At 39.9% G+C, this 21,526-nt stretch overlaps 1 protein-coding gene across 2 annotated transcripts in view; it reads left to right on the forward strand.

Moving 5' to 3' along the window:
- The window catches only part of npas3 (neuronal PAS domain protein 3), a 352,407-nt gene extending 332,100 nt beyond the window's left edge, over positions 1 to 20,307 (forward strand). For both annotated transcript variants that reach the window (XM_086181913.1, XM_086181914.1), the window contains exons 10-13: positions 6,678 to 6,825; positions 8,360 to 8,475; positions 13,236 to 13,472; positions 13,509 to 20,307. In XM_086181913.1, coding sequence (XP_086038039.1) covers positions 6,678 to 6,825; positions 8,360 to 8,475; positions 13,236 to 13,472; positions 13,509 to 14,830 — 1,823 coding nt within the window. In that variant the 3' untranslated portion in view covers positions 14,831 to 20,307. The remainder of the gene's footprint in view (positions 1 to 6,677; positions 6,826 to 8,359; positions 8,476 to 13,235; positions 13,473 to 13,508) is intronic.
- The last annotated feature ends 1,219 nt before the right edge of the window (positions 20,308 to 21,526 follow it).

Raw genomic sequence — 21,526 nt, forward strand, 5'->3', positions numbered from 1 at the left:
TATATTTTGTTTGAAAAAACATGAAAGAATGGGGCAGGAAGAATGAGGATAAAAGATGGGAAAATAACCTTCCTTTCACAAAGAAAGAGGGATCAGAAAATACATTACAAGGTGGCGAGAACTGAGGAACAGGATGCTGCTGTTTTTGGAGGAAAAAAAACGCAAGAAGGGGAGATATTTACCAAAAAGGAGGTATATGGAAAGATAGCTCTGGATTTACAGAAATATTTAGAGGAAAAAAAGGTTTTATAGAGATAAGGAGACCAGAAAAAGAATACTGAGCTGCTGTAAAAACTGAGGAATAAGAAGAGAAAAAAAAGACAGAGCAAAGTACTTGAAAAAATAACACAATGAATAAAGAAGTAAACATGGATTTGCAGTCAGAAATAAACAGGATATACTATAGTGTATTTATAATAAAAGCGCCGATTGTGTTTGTCGATTAAGCATAAAAATCTCGGACGGAAAAAACACTGAGGCAAAATTTCAAAACCATCACACTGTATGGATTTACATACAGAGTAAAAGTAAATAGTTTAAAAAAAAAAGTAAAACCTTTCTCTTAAATAAATATATATATATATTTATATATATATATATGATTGATGAGTTTTCCAGAATTCTAAGAGATAATTTTTGTGTCAGGATTCAATATTTCCTGAGAATTTATGAAGAAAATTTTGAGTCCGTGTACAAGTTAAACTTGCCTAAAAAGTTCCTGGCAATTTTTGTTGTTGTTGTTGTTGTGGCTAGGTCAATATGATGATTCCATTTGTTGTATGACCTGCAAATCTCATTTATATGAACAGAGATAAATGTGTTGTTAAAAGGAATTTTAAGAATCGTAAGAAAAGATACCATCAAAGACAATAATTGAATTTTCATCATAAAAGAGAGTCTTACATTTTTGGTGAGAAATGGACAAAGATGAAAGGAAAAAGAGGACATTTGGAAAGACACTATCCCAATGAGACAGTGATACAAAAGGGAAAGATGTTTGGGAGAGACTCAGTGATCAAGAGACATAGAGGCGTAATGGATAAAAAAGGAAGTGAGAGAGTCGCACAGGAGAGAAGGCTCAGTGGATTTAAGCCTGCAGGCGTTTTGGCAGAGCTCGTCTCTCTGGAGTAACACCACCTTTAATGAATCCACACACTGTGAAAGGTTTTTTTATCTGCAGACAAAACACACACACACACACACACACACACACACACACACACACCTGTGAAACATTCCACTAAAATAGGCTTTTGGGATGGAGAGAATCATGGACAACCTCAATGACATTAGACAAAAAATACCTGGAAAGTGACTGAAATGTCATCATCAGGCTTCTCTGTTTTGATTCCAGATTGTCCAAAAATATAATTTACATCTCACAGGATAATTCTGCTACCTGAAATGTTTTGTCTTTTTTTTGTAGTTTTGTCATTTCTGTGATTAGGGAGCAGACATCTTTGGGGCAAGTCAAAAACAGGTTCTGTTTTCCAGATGATGTATCACAGATGCTTTATGAAAGAAGTGTTAAGTTCCTACCCAGCGTTTTACTTTTAAGTAATGTATATTAATATTCATTATCTATCTAAATAATTCTATACCGTTTATCTGTTAAAGGTTGCGAGGGGGGGCTGAAGCCTATCCCAGCTGACACTGAGTGAGAGGCAGGGTTCACCCTAGACAGGTCGTCAGTCCATCACAGGGCCATCAGGAGCAATTGCTCAAGGATACTTTAACATGGTCACCGGAGGAAGTGAACCAGCAACCCTTCTATTTCTAGACGGCCACTCTCCCTCTGAGCCATGCCACCCATGAAAATTTGTTCTATTGAATATAATAACAATGAGGTGTTCTATCTCATACAGCTTAACATTCGTTGGGAAGTTTTTATTCTGGTCAAAGTGACAGAATGAGTTGTTGTCAACTCAAGAAACCGCCTTCACTTTACCTGTATTTGCTGATGTCAGGTGACCAAAACTACAGGTAATTTTATGTTATTAGAATTAATGTTTTATGGTGTCTCTCTCCCTATAACACTAGGACTGATCCCTCCATCTTTCAATGTTTCAATCATCATCTACTGGGACTCGCTTGCTGAGGAAATAGGCTAAAATCAAAATGAAATGTCGACATGAACAAAAACTGCAAATGTAGGATGAAGGATGAAGGAGAGAGGTACATGTAGACACAAACAGGTAGAAAAGAAAGAGGGAAAGAAACTGTGTGTTAGAGAGGCGTGACATTGACTGAAAGAGAAAAAGAACGACCGAGGAAAAGAAAAGAAAGAAAGGGAGGTGGAGAGACTTTAAAAGGGAATAGAATTTCTTTAATCTATTGGTCTGTGTCCTGCAGCCTCAGGCAAGCCTCCAGCACTCTCTTTCCCTCTTTCTCTCTCTCTCTTTCTCTCTCTCTCTCGCTCTCTCTCTCTCTCTCTCTCGCTCTCCTCCTGTCCTTCTCTCTCTTTTCCTCCTCTGCTTCATTACTGGGCCATCAGAGAATGAATGTTTTAATGGAGGAGTAAGAGCAGAGGGTTAGCATGTAAAACCCATCTGGACAAGCAGGAGAGGAAGACCAATATAGCAGCGGAAAGAGACAAAGAGGAAGAAGAAAGAGATGATCTGGAGGTTGGAAATAGGAAGTCACCTGCTATTATTTAATTTTGGCCACTTGGGGGCAGCAGAAACAAGTCGATGTCTCATCGGCTCAAAGGTTGATATGGTGTGAACAGATTCATGTCTTGGTCGAGATTGAACATATTTTTTATTGCTAAATTTTGAAAAAAAATGTTTTGTTTCAAAGTAGTAAAATTATAATATAATTTTGAAGTAAATGTTGATTTCACACTGAAGAATAATGATTCTGTCTGTATTTACATTGGTTCCCCTTTAAGAGTTAAGAGGGATCAACAGTTTGGATCCTAAGTCACGGCAGCAGGAATCGATCTGACACACGATGCAAAATCACCATTTTTCAGGCTCTAGTTAGCTCTCATTTCTCATTATTTTTCTTTCTCACGTTGTGTTTTGTTTTATGTAGCCAGACATCGCTCCTGTGCTGGCAAAGAAGAATGGAGGGACTTATGGCCCAACATCCAGAATTGTTTGTATTTCAGTGGGACAATCATAATTGTGGAACGTGCTAAGCAAGGATGAAACAAGGGAATGTCAGGGGGAAAACCACCATAGACAATGCATGCTATATCAACTGCATCATCTCGTGACCAGTGGGCAAACATGAGAGAATCTCCCTGTTTGATAGAATGTGTTCCAACATAAATGTATATCTTTAAAAAGAACAAATCGGGCAGATGGTTATTAAATGATACAAATCTAACAATGCTCATCATTTTCAGTGTATAGCCTGCTACTAGTTGCTTGGATTTTATTCTCATTTCATGTAGCGAGAGCAAAAGCAGTACATAAACAGTGGAAGGGGCATAGAATAGTGACTGAACTAACTGTCTAATGGTTAGCATATAGCTCCAACTAGACAACATGTCAGTCTACTTCAAATAGTATGCCTTTTAGGGGGTTATTTTTGGCCCCTAAAAGAAGGCCACTTCTTCTGCAACTGTTAAAATGCCAGTCTACTCAGTGCTAGCATGACACTCCACACACTGGCCACTCCTGTTTCTTCCTGTTCGATTGATAGAAAGAAGACCATGCTAGAGTGCGCAATATTTCTGCTTGTCTTACAACTCATCACTTGATGGAATGTTTAGTATGTAACTGTGGCATTCAACACGTAGTGAAAACTCCACTAAAATACACTTGGACTCCTCACAAACTAAATCTCTGCTGCTTTCAAATTATATTTTACAGTGATTTGATTTCAAAAAATGTCTTAAAATAATGCACATGTAACAAGTGACTTAAAGACCAAGGTATGAATTTGTGTGTTGTCAAAACTTTTCATCAGACTACAGTCAACTTTTAAAATGCTTATTTTCTGAATTATTTTCTGAGTTCTGATACATCAGCTATAGTATGTTTAATGCTCATTTTATTTAACTCATTTTTATCATTTTAAGAAAAGGTTTTTATTCATTTTATTCTTCAATTTTTCTCAAACCTTTTGAATGGGCATTTGATTTTATTTCAAATTGAAAAGGTTAGTGAGTGCTACTTTGCAGAACTTTTCGCAGCTGTTCAGTTTCATATTCTTGGCACCTTGAAACACACACTGATATCGTCATCTTAAACCAATGTCTTAAGTTATATGCTGAGAAAAAGGGTATTCACTGTGTGACGCCATAGAGAGGAGGACACGTCAACTGACAGTATGGTTCTGTGTATGCATCTGCAGTGCCAGAGCCTATATGAGTGTGTGTGCGTGTGTCGTCTTCTGATATTCTGATACACTGAGCTGTTCTCTGAGGATATGCAGTCATCTGTTTGTGTATGTGTGTACGTGTATGTTTGTGTGCACGCATGCGTGTGTGCAAGCGTGCGTGTGTATGTGTGAGTGTAAGCGAGCACTCATTGTGTCGTTATTTACTCTGCCGTACAAACAAAGCAAGGTCACATTCAAGGTGGCGTGATCTCACCATCTCTGCCTTAACATGCAAACAAGTTATTTTTCCTCCCTTCTCTCTCTCTCTCTCTCTCTCTCTCTCTCTCTATCTGAATAGGCAAATAGAAAATGAACGAGCGGCGGCCGGCTGCTCCACCAAAGTCAATTACAGCAGCCCTGGGGATGTCGTCTTAAACAATGCTATTAGTTTCTAATACTTTTTAATTACTGGCCTTCTTTTTATATAAATCACCCCTACTTTCTCTCTCTTTCTTCTCTGTTGCTGAGAAACCTATTTGTGTGTGTAATTAAATGGAGGAGAGGGATATGAATTTAGTGGCCCTCGCTTCTCGGCTCTGACTGTTTCTGTTTGAGCGGCTTCTGATTAATGCCAATACATATTGCTTGAGATAACCATTTAGTGCTTAATTTAGCCAAATTTATTGCCAGCGTGCTGTCGTGGGGCGGAGCAGGGCTGGTGGTGGAGGTGGGGGTGGGGGTGTCCAGGACAGGGAGACTATAGCAGTGGCAGAGCACTATCTGGTGGAGAAAGATGGGCACTACGACCACTTCAGGTCTGTGCTGTCAGTACTTTGTTTCAGTGGTGGGAAAACTCAGATGAACTGAAGGTCAAAGTTGTACTCATTGATGGAGAGCAGTCAGTAACTACTGAAAAGTAAAGAGTTGTTAAGTGAGCTCTTTAATTACTAAGATTTTTGGTTTTTGGTTTTTTTGTGTGTGTATGTTTTTTGCATGTTTTTTCTCTTCATCTTCCATCCCTTTTTTCTCCAAAATTTCACACACCCTCTTCACCTGACCAGATGAGCTGTCGTGGTTGTTCCTCCATCCCCTGTGCTACTCTGACTGTATCTTTCACCTGATGGTGAGGAGTTTCATGCGTAGCGTGTGGGAGTATTACAATACTGTACCCAATTCCCCTTCACCCTGAGCTAGCATCCAGGACAGCCATCAGAAACCTTTCAAACTCATCTGGCTTCCTACACACACATACATACACACCCAATTACATCTGTGTAGATGCCCAACCAAGGTGGAAGCCTAGGCAATGTACTACAATAGGCCCACTGGGTTACCTTGGTGCCACATCTAATAGGTTTTGATTTTTTTTCCCCATCTGTCTGATAGGCTGGAGCCTATCCCAGCTGACACTGGGCAAGAGGTGGGGTTCACCCTGGATTGGTTGCCAGCCTGTCGCAGGGCCATCAGGAGCAATTAGGGTCTTAGTATCTTGCTCAGATATGCTTCAACATGGTCACCGGGGGAAGTGGGGATCAAACCACCAACTCTTCAGTTGCAAGATGGCCATGCTACCTCCAAGCCATGCCACCTCTGTTTTAATTTTTTTAAGAGTTGAAAAAGCAACAATAACTAGAAAAAACAAATTGTGTTTATATGCTTTGGTGATGGGAACATTTTTTTTCAGGTTATCCTAGAGTCCCATTGGACATTTGAAGGACATTTGGAGGAATTATCTTGAGGCATTGCTCAGATACATCATTTATGTTAGGTGACATTGGCCACCAAAATGTTTCCAGTTCACCCTTGAGAGCTAGTGGACATTGAGACCAATTAAAAGAAAAAAACCTCTCATATTAATGACAATGGTACATACAAACAGATGGACAATCCTTAAACATAATGCCTCTGATCTACAGCAGTGGCCAGCATAAAACATGAGGCATAAAACATGTTGTTGTTTTTTTCATATTTGAAAATGAGGTGCTGACTTATTATTTTTGCGATAATACAAAACAGAGGTTGTTCAATGATTCCGACTCCTGGGGACAAATTTGTATGTTACATGAGAGACCAAAATCATTTATTTCCCACATTTCGTTCATGAAAAGTTTTCAGTTTGCTTTTGGTATGCACCTCCCATGCATTTTCAGAAAATAAAAAAAAGTATAAAATGCTCACATCAAACACAAAATGTGAAGAAGGTGCTGGAATCAACCATGAACTTGAGGAAGCAAGCTGAAGTGTGAGGGCCTTCTTCTGTTTACCATCAGATGAAGGAGACAGTTCTTTCAAACAAACAGACATGTAATTCAAGGTATTTTTGGTAAAATGTCAATATCAACAGCCTCCTTTCCCTCTCCCTCTCCCTCTCTCTCTCTCTCCCTCCCTCCCTCTGTTTGTCTCAGTAATGAACAAGGGTCAGTGTGTTACAAAGTACTACCGGTGGATCCAGAAGAACAGCGGTTACATCTGGATCCAGTCCAGCGCTACCATTGCCATCAATGCCAAGAACGCCAGTGAGAAGAATATCATCTGGGTCAACTACGTTCTCAGGTCAGAGGTCGACTTGACTCAGGTTATACGGAGAAAGGAAAAAGAAATGAAAAAAAGAAACACACTGTAATTACTAGCAAAAGAGGTTTTGCAAAATAGGCAGAAGTCAGGCTTTGCTAGCTGTTGACTGTCACCAAAACACATCTAAAATGGGAATGGAATTTGATAGACATCAGAAAGCAAATTACTCTCTTTGTGATAAACACGCAGCCCACAATATGGAGATCTGAATTTGAATGTCACAGCTTTTTTTCCCCGAGAACAACATCGAGATTACTGCTCCTTCCAACTTGCTGTAATTAAATGTAATAAATAAATACAAATAATGCTGAAATGACAGCATCATGGTGTTGATTTGTCAGGTCTGCCCAAGAGAGAACAAGCAAACAACTTTTGAAATACCTGTTTTCTGGATGGACTTTGCATCAGATCACCTACTTTAAATTTGTTTCAGAGCGTGAATCACACGATCTTCATTGACTGCAGTGAGCGTGGATGCAGGATAAACTGATTGCAAATATATTAAAACTACAACCACAGCCATTCGTGTACATCCACCTGGTGCACACATGTGAAACAAGGACTCAGGACTTGAACTGGGATCCTCAGCTTTGCGTGGGCACGGCTCTTTAGGAGTACAATTTAGGCTTATCTCCCCAGTAAAGCAAAATACAAGAGGGAAGAGGAGGGACGTTCTTGTCGATTGATGTATTTTTGCCTTTTGCCCTAGTCGTGGTGGCTGGGCAGCAGCTACTACTTGCTAATGTTCTTTCGCCTGCATCTCATTGTGTTGTTTGTTGTTGAGGTTATTTTCACCTCACAAAGGCAACCGAGACAATTTACTTGGAGAGAAAAATATTTACCAGCAAAAGCAAAGAGGAAAAAACATTGATTTTGAACAATTTCCAATTAAGACTCTAGATTGTGACACCCCTACTAAAGATAACGACAAATAAATAAAGACAATATGTTTTGACTGGGAATCTGCTGCAACAAATAGACCAAATAATGTCAGTCTTTACTGACCAGTGGTTCATAGTTCACAGTGGTGAGAATCGCTGTTGAGCCAAGTTTCAAGAAGAGACTAACAGTGAAGTCAGTGCGTACCTTCTATAATGATGAATGCAACCAGTTAGGAGGAGGATTAATAAATCAAAGGACAATAAAAACATGAAATCTCAGATTACATACATAAATTCATACAATAGGGAATTATATAACACAAAAAGATTCTGTTCAAGTATTTTTGCAGCTTACTCATTTTTTAAATTGTACTGTGTGTGAATTTGTAATGTGAATACATTTCAGTCAGAACACTAGTAAATATGAACTCATTATTGGCTGTTTGATCTCATTTTTACTCTTTGCAGTGTCAGATGAAGGGGATGGTTGTTATATATTTTGTATTATGTCTGAAATGTGGTCAACTATTTTAGAATGACCACCGGTTCTAATTAAAGCACTCAAGAGTTAGTATGTATAAATTAAACTGATCTCTGTGTCTGTCTGTCTGTCTGTCTGTCTATCACCACAGTAATCCAGAATATAAAGATATGCCCATGGACATTGCTCAGCTTCCCAACCTTCCAGAGAAAACCTCAGAATCCTCTGAAACCTCTGATACTGAGTCTGAGTCCAAAGAAAACTCTGGTATTTGATCTTTTTTTTCTTAAGTTCAGTTTTTTTTTCTTCACATTTCTGCTTCATGTAAATCAATCAAGTATCAATGTGAACCATGTATTTAATCTTCTTAATTTTCATATCACATTCAGGCTATAATTCCAAAATGTTTATGAAACTGTATGACTCTTTACAAAACAAAACTCTGTTTGCAGCATAATAGTCAGAGTTAAAGCCTAAATAGGAAGCCAGATGTTTTGGTGCCATTGTGGTGTCTCTGCCAGGCTAGATGGTGATGAAGGCCCCCTGCAAACTACCCCAAAACACCGTATACCACAAAAAAACTCCACCAAGTTTACATACAGTAAGAACACATTATAAGACAAATCAAATCAAAGCAAAATTTGACAACAGGGTAACAAAAGAAAGCAAATCAAAAACTTCTTCCTCCAGATTTCAACCATTTTCTGAAAATGGAAGTACAAGCAAATGTTTTGATCATACAGTGATTATACACTTTTGAATTTTTTTTTTAATCCTACTAAGCATTTTTTTTTTAAATTTTCTTGCCTTACAGCTAGGAAGTAAAAAAAAAAATAGGAGCTTTTATAATATGATTTACAAAATGTAGAGGATGCAAAATGTTTTTCATTGTAAAACAAACAAGAAATAAGACAAAGAAATAAGAAGATATAAGACATCTGATTTTTATATATAGTGATGAAATGAAACCTACTGACTTTTCAACCAGTCACACAGGTGGACTTTATTTAACAAATTATGTGACTTCTGTAGGAAATTGATTACAAAACATGTTAATTTGGGGATCCTAACAAAGTGGGGTGAACACATAGACACATTACTTTCCTTTTAAAACTTTTGGATTTGATTTTTTAGATATTTTTTTAAAACACATTTTTTTTGTTCATTATATTTCTTAAAATCGTACATCATGGTTTATGGTAGCCTCACTGTTTCATTTTGTGAATTTTACCCTTAATTGAAATCAATTATTTGAAACCCAATTTCTTTTCCTTTTTTGCAATAGAACATATCAGACTCTGTAGATATAATTGATTGAGGAAGTCCTTCTGCTTTTCTATGTTTGTAGTCTTGAGCGAGGTGCCTCACATGTTCTGTGACATTTAGAACTTCCATATTCTTATTTAATTAGTCATCCCATTTGGCTCAGGTATAGAGTTGAGTATGTTAACATTCTACCAATGCAGAGTTGGATTTAAAATGTTTCAATCGACACCTGTCCAGGGTGTATCCCCTCTCACGCCCAAAAGCCGCTGGGGATGGATGGATGGATGGATGGATGGATGGATGGATGAATGGATGGATGGATGGATGGATGGATGTTTCAATCGACTCGACTTAAATACTAATTGCCCTGGTTGAATAACATTAAGTTTTATTCTTAAATAGATATAAATCAGAGTTAAATTTCTGAAACTGATATGATGTTATCCTCCTCATAGAATGTATCAGACATTATTTGTGACTCAGTATGTGAGTCCATACAGACAAATAAATTCTATGTTAAAAATGTTAATTCAGACCCAGAAACACCAAATAAAGACAACATCTGTGTGTCACCACAATTTCAGACTCAGATTCACAGCTCAGATGGTGCCAGTATCACTGAATTCTGCCCAAGAGGAGGCCTCCACCTTCAGCATAATATTATGGCTGTGCCGCCTGTGTTGGCATGATTAGAATCTTTGCCAGCTGTTTCTTCTAGCTGGGGGACTATGATTCTCTCATGCTGTCGGTTGTAAACTGACGCCAGAGGCTGCAGGTGGCAACCAGATTCAACCTGGATCCAACAGGCCCGAGGTAGTCAGGCTGAACGTATTCTAAAAATGAGATGTGTGCACTTTCACCTTTGTTCTTATAGGATGCATCTATGGAGAGCCAGAGGAAACAAAAATGAAGGTGCCAAACACAGAGAGGCTGTTACTCTACTGTTTGCCCATTCCTCTTGCACCAAAACATACCCTGTCACAGTCTAGCACCAGTCATGCAACTAAATAATCTTTGCATTCCATTTGAGTAGCTACACTGACCATGTGCATCACCTGATATGCATCATCTGATGCATATCTTTGGAAAAGTTTTTTTTTTCATCAAACAACTTGGCTCTCTAGGCGTTAAAATGACAGAAACAGTTTGTTCTGCACACTCTCAACACAAACAAAGCCATTATGGACTCAATTTTCAATTTATGGACTCAATTTATTATGGCTGCTTAAAAACCCTGCTAGGTGTTGTGTTATGTTTTAGATGTAATAATCCTGTTTACCTGCATCTGCACTTATTCTGGTGACCTACGAGAGTCGCCTGCACCTGGCTGTAAACAAGCAAGAGGCCATGTGACACAAGCTTACAAGATGCTCGTTCTGAAACATTGTGTATTGCTTCAAAAATGTGACAAACTTTCTAAATAAATATTATCATATATATTATTTTGTTCGGGCTGCGGCACGGTGGTGCAGTGGTTAGCACTGTCTCCTCACAGCAAGAAGGTTCTGGGTTCAAGCCCTGGCTTGAGCATGGGATCTTTCTGTGTGGAGTTTGCATGTTCTCCCCGTGCCTGCGTGGGTTCTCTCCGGGTACTCCGGCTTCCTCCCACAGTCCAAAAACATGCAATTGGGGACTAGGCTGATTGAATACTCTAAATTGACCGTAGGTATGAATGTGAGTGTGAATGGTTGTTCGTCTCTCTATGTCGGCCCTGCGATGGACTGGCGACCTGTCCAGGGTGTACCCCGCCTCTCGCCCTTTGATGCTGGGACAGGCTCCAGCCCCCCCGCGACCCTTAATGTGTAGGAATAAGCGGAAGATGACGATGGATGGATTATTTTGTTCAGGCTGCGGCACGGTGGTGCAGTGGTTAGCACTGTCTCCTCACAGCAAGAAGGTTCTGGGTTCAAGCCCTGGCTTAAGCATGGGCTCTTTCTGTGTGGAGTTTGCATGTTCTCCCTGTGCCTGCGTGGGTTCTCTCTGAGTACTCCGGCTTACTCCCATGATCCAAAGATATGCAAATGGTGACTAGGCAAATTGGATACTCTAAATTTACCGTAGGCATGGCTGTGAGTGTGAATGGTTGTCTGTCTATATGTGTTTGCCCTGTGATGGACTGGCGAACCGTCAGGGTGAACCCTGCCTCTTACCAAAGGCTGCTGGGATAGGCACCAGCCCCCCCGCAACCCTTAACAGGATAAACTTTGATGGATTATTTGTTCATAATATAGAAATGTTTTCATCTTAAAATATCATGGAAAGTATATGTTCAAATCCTGTACATACTTTTAAAGAAAGTAATCTTAACACACCATTAATTTGAGACAATCAGTTTGACAAGCTAACTAGTTACAAAAGCTCTTAAAGCACCCACCCATAAAATTTTTAATAACCCGACTGTTTTTTTCGTATTTATTTAATTTTCTTTTTAACAGGAAGTAGTGTCATTTGATTTGTTTTACATTTAAAATACATCATTACATTATAAAAGATTCCAAGTGTTTATTATCCTATGCACAGTGTGGAAACATGTTTCCCTGTACAATGAAATTCTTACTTTGCTGTCCATAGAATGCCGAATAGTGTAAAGAATATAAAAAGAAATTAATTTTTTTTTTTTTTTTTACCAATTTACAATAAACAAATAACGCAGTAAGGAATTTACAAATTTACAATAATTTACTATGTGGATTGGCAATGTCTAGCAATACCTGCCTAAAAGATACATTGGCCAAATAATTTGGGAGGTCCTTTTTTCCAAAAGATCCCTGGCCCATCACAGGTCTGAATAGGTAAACTTTTGTAGGGGAAAAGGTGATGAAGTCATGATTTAGGACACATTTTTGAAGCCTTTTCCGGCCTGAGAATAAATCTCTTTCACTTTATAGGTGCACTTAATGGAGATGCAGGGTTTTCCCCAGACAAAGCAATTGAGTCAACACTTGGGATGCCATGAGGGAGGCAATGTGCTGCCAGCTGGGTAGCCGCAGGCCTTGTGCGCTGGCAGGATTCAAAATGTGTGTTTGTTGTGTGTATGTGTGTAATGGGCTGTACAGAGCCAACATGCCTGAACAGCTGCAGCTACAGATACTGAACACACACCAGTGAGTTGACAACACAACACATGGAGGTCCTGTCTGGAACGAAGTCTGAGAATCGCTGCACAAGGTGTCAAACACAACGACTGACTCCTCAGCATGTTTATGAGGTGAAAGAAGGCTTTACGTTGCTGGCACCTTCATTTTCCTGCCACACATTAGAGAGATACATTTTTCTCCATTCGCCATATTGAGTGGTGGCTGTAGGCATGGCAGCAAGAGTTGAGACACGACCTTGGCCCCAGTGGTCACAAATACTCTACAGTTTGCCATGAAATTTTGGACAGCGTGTACCATGGGTTAGGAGGTCTTCATATGAGCATGGGCTCCAAATAGGCTTTAAACTGGGTTAGGATGCACATGTGCAACCCAGAAGAATACAACCAGGCTTGAAATGTGTGTACCAGTTAGACAGTGAACATGGGTACCCAAAGGGTCCCAAGTGGGCTACATTCTTAAAACCATTACAAGCAAGTTTTGTCCTTAGGGCCCATCATCAGGCCGTGTCAGGCCTCAATGGAACCTGAGGACAAAACTTGCCCAGAAACTTTAGAATCTTTCATTATCACCTAAATCACTATCTCAATTTACATTTTCCTTCACACGAACATGAGCAAACAGGCTATTCCTCCTTTTTAGTTTAACTCTCTCTTGCCTCCACAGACAACGAGAAGTCGGAGGGGAAGCCAAGTCACCAATCAGAGCGCAGCGAGGACCCAGAGACTGACAGCAAGCGTCAGCAACAGCCTGGTCAGCCACATTGCTCCTCTGAACAGGAAATGAAGCGTCAGGAAGAGGGAGACAGTTCCAGTAACCCTGAGAGTCAGGACAGTGATGATAGTCTGGATGCTTCAGAGGGAGAAGAGGAAGAGCAGGAGGAGACCGGTGGAGGGGGAGGAGGTGGAGGGGGGGGAGGCCGACTGACAAGGTTAACAGGATTGGGTGGATTAGGGGGGCTAGGCACCATCAGTGGACTGAGTAATCTTGCTGGGCTTCATATTAAAGTAGAGCATTATGGAGAAGGGGAGGAAGTACAGCTGCACAACTCGCAAACATCTTCATCAGACGAGGAGGAGGAGGAGGATGAGGAAGAGGATGGCAGCATGCGAGATTGCGACAGCGCAAATGCTGGAAACAAAGTCCTGAAGAGACGGAAGAGAAGGAAAGTGCAGAAATGGGATGGAACCCGAAGCAGGAGGCTCCGTCTCTCCTCAACAACACCCAGCCCTGTCACCATGGGAGATACCACACCATTAGTAGACCCCTCACAGGCTGCATCTTCCAATCCCTCCCACCTCCTGGCATCTGCAGGCTCACCTAACAGCACAGCTGCAGCATCATCAGTCCTGAAGATTAAGACAGAGATGGCAGAACCAATCAACTTTGACAATGACAGTAGCATCTGGAACTACCCACCCAACAGAGAGATCTCCAGAAATGAATCTCCGTATAGCATGACCTCCAAACCAGCCGCTCCAGGGCCCCACAAGACCTTCCCCTCACCCCAGAGTGGGTCTCTGCAAGTGGCTATCCCTGATTCTGTCCTCACCCCTCCAGGAACTGAGGGTGGAGCAGGAGGAGTGAGGAAGCCTCCTTACAATGGAAGCTCAGCCCCATCTTCTACTTCCAGCGCTGCGAGTCTAGCTCCACCCTCAAGCGCCTCTTCTGTGGACCCCCTGTCTCCACCTCTTTCTGCCTCACCACGAGACAAGCAACAGGGCACACCAACAACCTCCTCCTCCTCCTCCTCATCTTCATCAACTCCTTCTTCCTCACTGCTCTACTCCGGTGACTTGGAGGCACTGCAGCGCCTGCAGGCTGGTAACGTGGTGCTCCCACTTGTCCACCGAGTCACAGGGACTCTGGCCTCCACCAGCACGACAGCCCCTCGGGTGTACACCACTGGGACCATCAGGTACGCACCGGCAGACGTAACTCTGGCTATGGCACAAGGCAACCTTCTCCCCAACACTTCCATGAACTTTGTTGAAAGCCCAGGGTTTGGCCTTGACCCTAAGACGCCCATGGAGATGCTCTATCACCACGTCCACCGGCTCAATATGTCTGCAGCAGCAGCCGCCGGTCCATTTGCCAGCTCCCCAACGGCATCAGGTGGAAATGGTGCTCTGGGAAGCCAAATGTCGACTGCAGCCAATGTTTTCACTACAGCAGAGGGACTTTTCTCTACGTTACCTTTCCCGGTGTACAGCAACGGGATCCACACCACGCAGACAACTCTGGAGAGGAAGGAGGATTAATGCAAAATGTTCAAGACCGCATTACTGTGTTTCCGGAATCAACAACTGTGTCAAAGTAAAAGACTCAAAAAGAATGACTCTTAACTTGCTGTCTCTTACCAACACGGTGTAGCACTGTGTTTCCAAGAGGGGAGAAAGGGCAGGAAGGAAATGTACTCTAGCACTTTGAATCTGAGCAACTGTGTAATAGACATGAATGACCCTCAAACATGTCCCCCTTTTCTAACTTTTTTCTCTCTCCTCCTGTCAGTCTCTCTTTTTGCTCCTATTTCTTGTGATCAACAAACAAATGAACAAAACAAACAGACTACTCTTTATTGTAAAGATTTCCTTTTTTGCCTACAGAGAATTCATATTGCCTAAGGACTCCCCTGGAGCCTGATGGGAATAGTTTTATTATTTGACTTTTTTCTGTTGCATCTTTATGAAGATGCGGATTGTGTGTATTTAAAGGAGGACGGTACAGGGATTTGAAAACTTTACGTGGCTCTCTTGTGTATCTTGATGTGATCAAGATTTGAAAGTTTTTAAACTGAGAGGAGGGAGCTCTCTCGCCTGACAAAGGTCTCAGAGATAATCTTTTGAAAAAAGGTTTTTGAGGATGTTTCTCGATTGAGGGAATAGTTTAGAGAATTAATGCTGTTTTTCCTTTTGTTTCTTCGTTTTTTATAAAGTATTCTAGCTCAGATTTAACTTACGAATCAAGCATTAAGAAGAAAAAGCTATTTCAGCCGGGTAATGACCTGTGAATTATCGAATGTTACTTCTTCCTCTTTTATCCCAGGAGTTTACCTACAGGTCTTGCACCGAACATAACCTCCTCTGCATCTCCTCTCATCTCAATCTGTCATTGCTCTTTCTTCTCTCTGTCTACCTGATCTTTAGACTTCACATTTCTGCCTGACTCATGGTGCTACCGACCGTCCAGTAACCCTGATTCAGCTGGCTGATGTGGGTGCTGCAAACAAAACCCACAGCTTGTTGACAGCTCCTTTTTTTTGTTGTTTTTTTTTTGAGGGGGAACATTTTTCTTTGTCTTCAGAAAAGAACCTCTAAATAAGTGAAATCTCCTTGTGCCATTCTCCTTCATTTGTTTTAAGCTGGACATACACTGTATGATTGCTGCTGTTTTGATTAGAACAACTCCTCTGCAAGTAAATCATCTGCGACGTAGGGCCAAACCTCAGGATTTTTTTTTCTTTTTTGTGTACAGTCAGATTGTCAACCATGACCTGAGTGCTCTCATACCCTTGTTTCACCAACAGCGGTAGGTTCAATTTTGGTTCACCCACCAGATTATGTACTGTTGGAAGCATTTCATCCCATAACATAAATTCAGTAAAAAACTGAAAGGTTTTCTCCCTACTGGAGCAAAAAGATAGCTTTTTTTCTCTAGTGCAATCAGTGGCCATGTGATTCCTCTGTTCCAATGTTCAATACCCTGCACTGATGGTACATCCTACTATAAGCTCACTCAAAATGGGTGATGATGCGGGCTAATTAGCCAGAGAGCTCCCCGATTCAAAAAATTCTGAACAGAGCTGGTTTTAGACTTTTGTTCCTTATGGGTGTAAGACTGTACAGTCCGATTTTTGAGTTGTGAAAGGTTAATGGGCTAGCAATAATGCTAACAAGGCAAAAACCTGCTTGCTGCTTTACTTGCGTTAAGATAAGGCACCAGTGCTTAAGACTGTGACAAGTGGAGGAGGAAACATCAAAGGTTTATATGCTGCTGCTGCAGCTAAATCAACCTGGGTGTCATGTTTTCCCTCCATTTGACTCTTGGTATGGGTGCAAAGAGACAAAAGGTACAGCCTGTGGAGAATCAACTCAGGCTCTGCTTCAGCTGTGTACAAGTCTGTAGGTGGGTGACCAAATTTTTGCAAATCCAGAAATTCACCAGAAAGTCTGATTGCCAGTCAGAGGAGCTGACTCTTCTCATTATTCATTGTATATTGCACGATAAATGATGTCCAACAAGGTTGAAATTGAAAGTCTGAGTCTTTGCTCAAATGTATGTCCAGCTTTAACAATCCAATAGGAGCTCCGCACGGCAACATGGAGTTGATTGAATGAGCTTTAGGCTTGTTTTGATTTTTATGTATTTTCTAACTTTATCACTCAGTGAGACTGAGGCTTATTAGCTAGTATTGCTAACTTAAAAAAATGAATGTTAAAACCTCAACCAGCTCCTGTTCAATCACTGTTTGATTCTTTTTTCTTTTTTTAAGAATAATTTTTCCTCCTCTTCCTCTTCTTAGTCTTCTTCCTGAACCGGAATCACCTCCACAAGATTTACGTAAACAATCCACTCTCTTCCATCTCATCACTGGACCCTGTGATAAACCACATATCAACAAGGAGATTGTAATAAAGACATGCATTATCAATCAATCAATCAATCAATTTACCAAACAATCGATGAAATAAAAAAAAAGTTTTGTTTTGTTGAGGAAGAGAAAAATCACATTCCTTTAAGATCTTCTGTTTTGTGTCTTTTCTTCTCCAGCCTCTGTTGCCAAAAAAAGAAAGTTTGGTGTTTTAAAAAGCACTGTGATTCTCCTTCATTTGTACTTTTATTTCTTCTACTTTTTTGGTAAAAAGAGACAAAAAAGATGATAATAAGTAATAATTAAAACGGTATAAAACTGTCCATCTTTTTAAAGTTGACAGCCCCGTCTTAACATCTGTCATCCTTATTACCCAGTGTGATTAAGCCGTAAAAACGTGTTACCAATGTGTTTAGTGTCACTGGCTGTCAAAGTCTTTCATGACGACTTCTTTCTCTGTGTGTGTTGACTATATGCAGTATATACTGAGCTACTGTAGCTGTTTTTGTCCTTTGTCTTCTCTGTGCTCTATCTCTAGTGTGGGGGGGCAGTGCTTAGAGGGAAAGGGGTGGAGTGTATGTGATGATTTACATCCAAAAACAATGCCTCTTGCTCTCTTCCTCTGTTTCTTCCTCTTTATCTCTCTCTATCTGCAGTCTTAGTGAAACCAGTGGAGGTTTGTGGATTTTCGTGTTCGGTGGCCTTTGCGAAAAACGGGAAAAAAAACATTTATAGAGTCCACCTTTTTTTCTCGCTGCTTCCTTTACGTCTTTGTAAAACCTCTTTTTCTTTGTTTTAATATCCCTCTCTCTCTCTCTCTCTCTCTCTCTCTCTCTCTCTCTCTCTCTCTGCTATTGCTTTTCGCTGTTGTGTAGTCTTATACAAACCTCTTTATCTTGCTCGTCTTTTCTCTCAGAGATGAAAAGATTCTTGAACTAGCTCAAAGGTTTATGGAGCCATGTTTTTGCCACTAAGGAATTCTGGGAATTGCAGTTTCCAGCTCTTGCAAGTGTTAAATAACTGATAATTATCTACACAATATAAAATAAATAATGAAGAATAGCCTAAATTAGCGCTTGTTGTCATTTACAAAATGCGAAGCAAATTTTTGCTGTTACTCTCATGAGTACTCAAGGTAATCACAAATATTCTCCCTTCTCATCCAGAATACAAGAAGGGCTTGCCTCTTTCTTTCTGCTAGAATTTACCATCTTCAGCCATGACTGAAATAACCATATTGCTGCCTTAATTCTACCCATGGAAATTCCAGATACATTGGACCAAACCAAACACTGTCACGACATCATTCACGGGAGTGCAAAGCCCAGCAAATTTCACAGCTGTCTTCAGGAATTGAATCCAATTGAGATTTTACTGGGATTCAATTGCAATAAACTGTAAAATAAATTAAAAGACGCTGAAGGTCATCATGATGCTGATGTGGTCAAAACATGCTTTGTCAAATCTTTCCACAAGACAGTAGACCAATAAGTTCAGATGGGATCAGCTACAGTAAGTTTGTCACAGCAACGGAATTAAAAAACATTTTCAACTCATTGAAATTTGCCTATTCATCTTATTCAAGCAGACTGGTACAAAATTTCATCTGTTCACAAATTTAATTTCTTTGTCATTTCCCCATACAAAAATTTTGCTTCGCATTTGGTTTAAACACAACATTAGATGTAGCAGTACGCCCTTGAAAAACCATGAAAGCCTCATTTGTGAAACAGTTCCCAGAGTCCCTTCAGGCATCTTGTGTGTGCATTGGGTGTATTTCATTGGTTCTCGCCGAACTTGTTGACTTCCTGCGCAAACTTCTCTCATGGGACAAACAAGAGATTCAAGGGGGAGAAAATAAAAATCACAGTAGTATTTCAGGACACGTAATTTAAAAAATAAAGTTTTAGAGATTTCTAAAGAAACTAAAAGGAAAAAAAATATTTCGCACTATAAATCTATTTTTATAGGTGTTTTGGAAAACTGAACTGCATGTTTAGTAAGTCCGTCCGGTTTGTGATTGATCCCTTGTTTGTTTGTTTGTTTGTTTGTTTGTTTGTTTGATTGTTTTGGTCCAGCAGTTTTTGTGTTTTTTTTAAGTCTGTCAAGCCCAAATGAGATGCGATGGCGGAATAAAAGTCTGTCTTGTCAAACTGACCCACGCCTTGAATCCTACTGAAGCATCCTTGGAATCAGTGTCTTGTTACTACTAAGACAACAACAAATAAACAGACCCAGGTTATGAAATTCTATTTTGTTCAATAAGAGGAACTTTATTTGGGTTGTTTGATCTGTAAGTTCATTTGGTGTGTTCAGGTTGTTTTATTTTCTGGAGAATTTTGTTCCTCTCGATTTCAGTGTTTTTCTACTGTGGGGAGGGCACAAATGGCTGGCAGGGCCCCATTTGGCAAAGAAAAGTGCGCCGGTGTGGTTTTGGTGGTTGTGGTGGACATACATAACTCAGATGAAACCAGGAAATACACCCACATGTATCAAAAAACCAAACAGCCGGTCCATGCTGTTTTCAATGTTTTTTCTGTGTTTTATGTCGAAAAATGAAAACTTTGCTGGTGATTTTAAATCTTTAAAAACCTTAATCACAGCTGCTGTCAAAAATACATCGTGTTTAAGAATTACAAATATTGAGAATTCACTTCATTTACCTGTGAAGAAACTGTGTCTGTGTTTTTAACTATTTCTTGTACAATTATACAGATTCTTTTATGGGGAACTTGGTGCCAAGTAGCTGAGATATGGGAGAGAAGGGAATCTCTTATTATCAATGTTAACAGTGTTATAAAATTCTAAATACAAACAAATTAAAATATTAAAAAAGAGAAAACTATGGTACATTTCTATTTTTTTCCCCCCTCACGGAAGAGGGGAAAACACATGACTAACTGATGCTAACTTTGAGTGCCTGGCTTGTTTATTATTATTATTATTATTATTATTATTATTATTATTATTATTATTAAAAGACATCTTTTTGAGTTCATTTACCATGAATAATGCTGCAAATCCGAAAATGTACATACTTCATTTTTATAGCTGTTGTTCTTTTATAAGTTTACTAGGTTCTCATCCGCTCAGAGGAACATGTCACATACATGGTTGTCTTTCTGTAACCCGGTTTGACCATCTTACAGGTGCCATATTCATAATAAAAATTTCTCTTGAATTTGTTACCAGATTGCATCATTTCTTCTGTTTGACACATTCAACCATCCCGCCGCCACGTTCCAAACACTACAAGCTCTGCCACCACTCAGTATGATGACAGTTGTCCTGTCTTTCTTCCCCCTTTTTTTTCTGTTTGTTTGCTGTTCATGAAGATTGAAAAGTAGCACACAACAAACTATGCATGTTCTTATGTTTGATTTACAATGAACACTTGGTAATTGTCATCAATAAATGGTAAACTGCAATTAGTTATTTTAAATGTAACAAACAGTGAACTGTAAATTGTTCGAATTAGATTCAAAATTCAAATAATTGTCCAAATTATGTTCATACAGTAATGCATGGGTCAATTTGAAAATGTTTAAATAATTGCGAAATATTTCAAGAATTGAACCTTTTTTTTGTGGCAAAGAATGACAAAATCAGAGCCAACGTAACTCAAGCACTTGGACTCAGAACCATTAGTGAGCAGTTTATTGCTTTTAAGTTAAGCAACTATATAAAATATATTAATGTCACTTACATGAAAGTCTTCATCAAACAAGTTCTCACAATGCTCAGTGAATGCTTATCACAAGGTAAATTGATCTGCATTCAACACTAAACGGTGTATGTGGTGACATACTCAGGCACGGGATCTTTCTGTGTGGAGTTTGCATGTTCTCCCTGTGTCTGCGTGGGTTCTCTCCGGGTACTCCGGCTTCCTCCCACAGTCCAAAAAACATGCAATTGGGGACTAGGCTGATTGGATTCTCTAAATTGACCATAGGTATGAATGTGAGTGTGAATGGTTGTTCGTCTCTCTATGTTGGCCCTGCGATGGACTGGCGACCTGTCCAGGGTGTACCCCGCCTCTCACCCGTTGATGCTGGGATAGGCTCCAGCCCCCCCGCAACCCTTAATATGTAGGAATAAGCGGAAGATGACGATGGATATTGAGCATTTTGTGATGTATTTTTTTCTGCTAATACAAACAGTAAAGAATTTGACGTAGATTTATTGACAAGAGAAGCAGGACACTCCCTCCTCTCTCTTTTCACTACCTCTCCTCACCCTCTCCTGGATGTACAGGCTGTTTGTTTCCTGTGAACTTGTACAGATCCAAAGTCAAGAGCACCAAGATAGCCCCTTTTATATATATATATATATATATATATATATATATATATATATATATATATAT

This window comes from Aulostomus chinensis, chromosome 17 (genome assembly GCF_037954235.1).
Source record: "Aulostomus chinensis isolate RoL2024-O1b breed Wild chromosome 17, RoL_Achi_v1.0, whole genome shotgun sequence".
Taxonomy (NCBI): domain Eukaryota; kingdom Metazoa; phylum Chordata; class Actinopteri; order Syngnathiformes; family Aulostomidae; genus Aulostomus; species Aulostomus chinensis.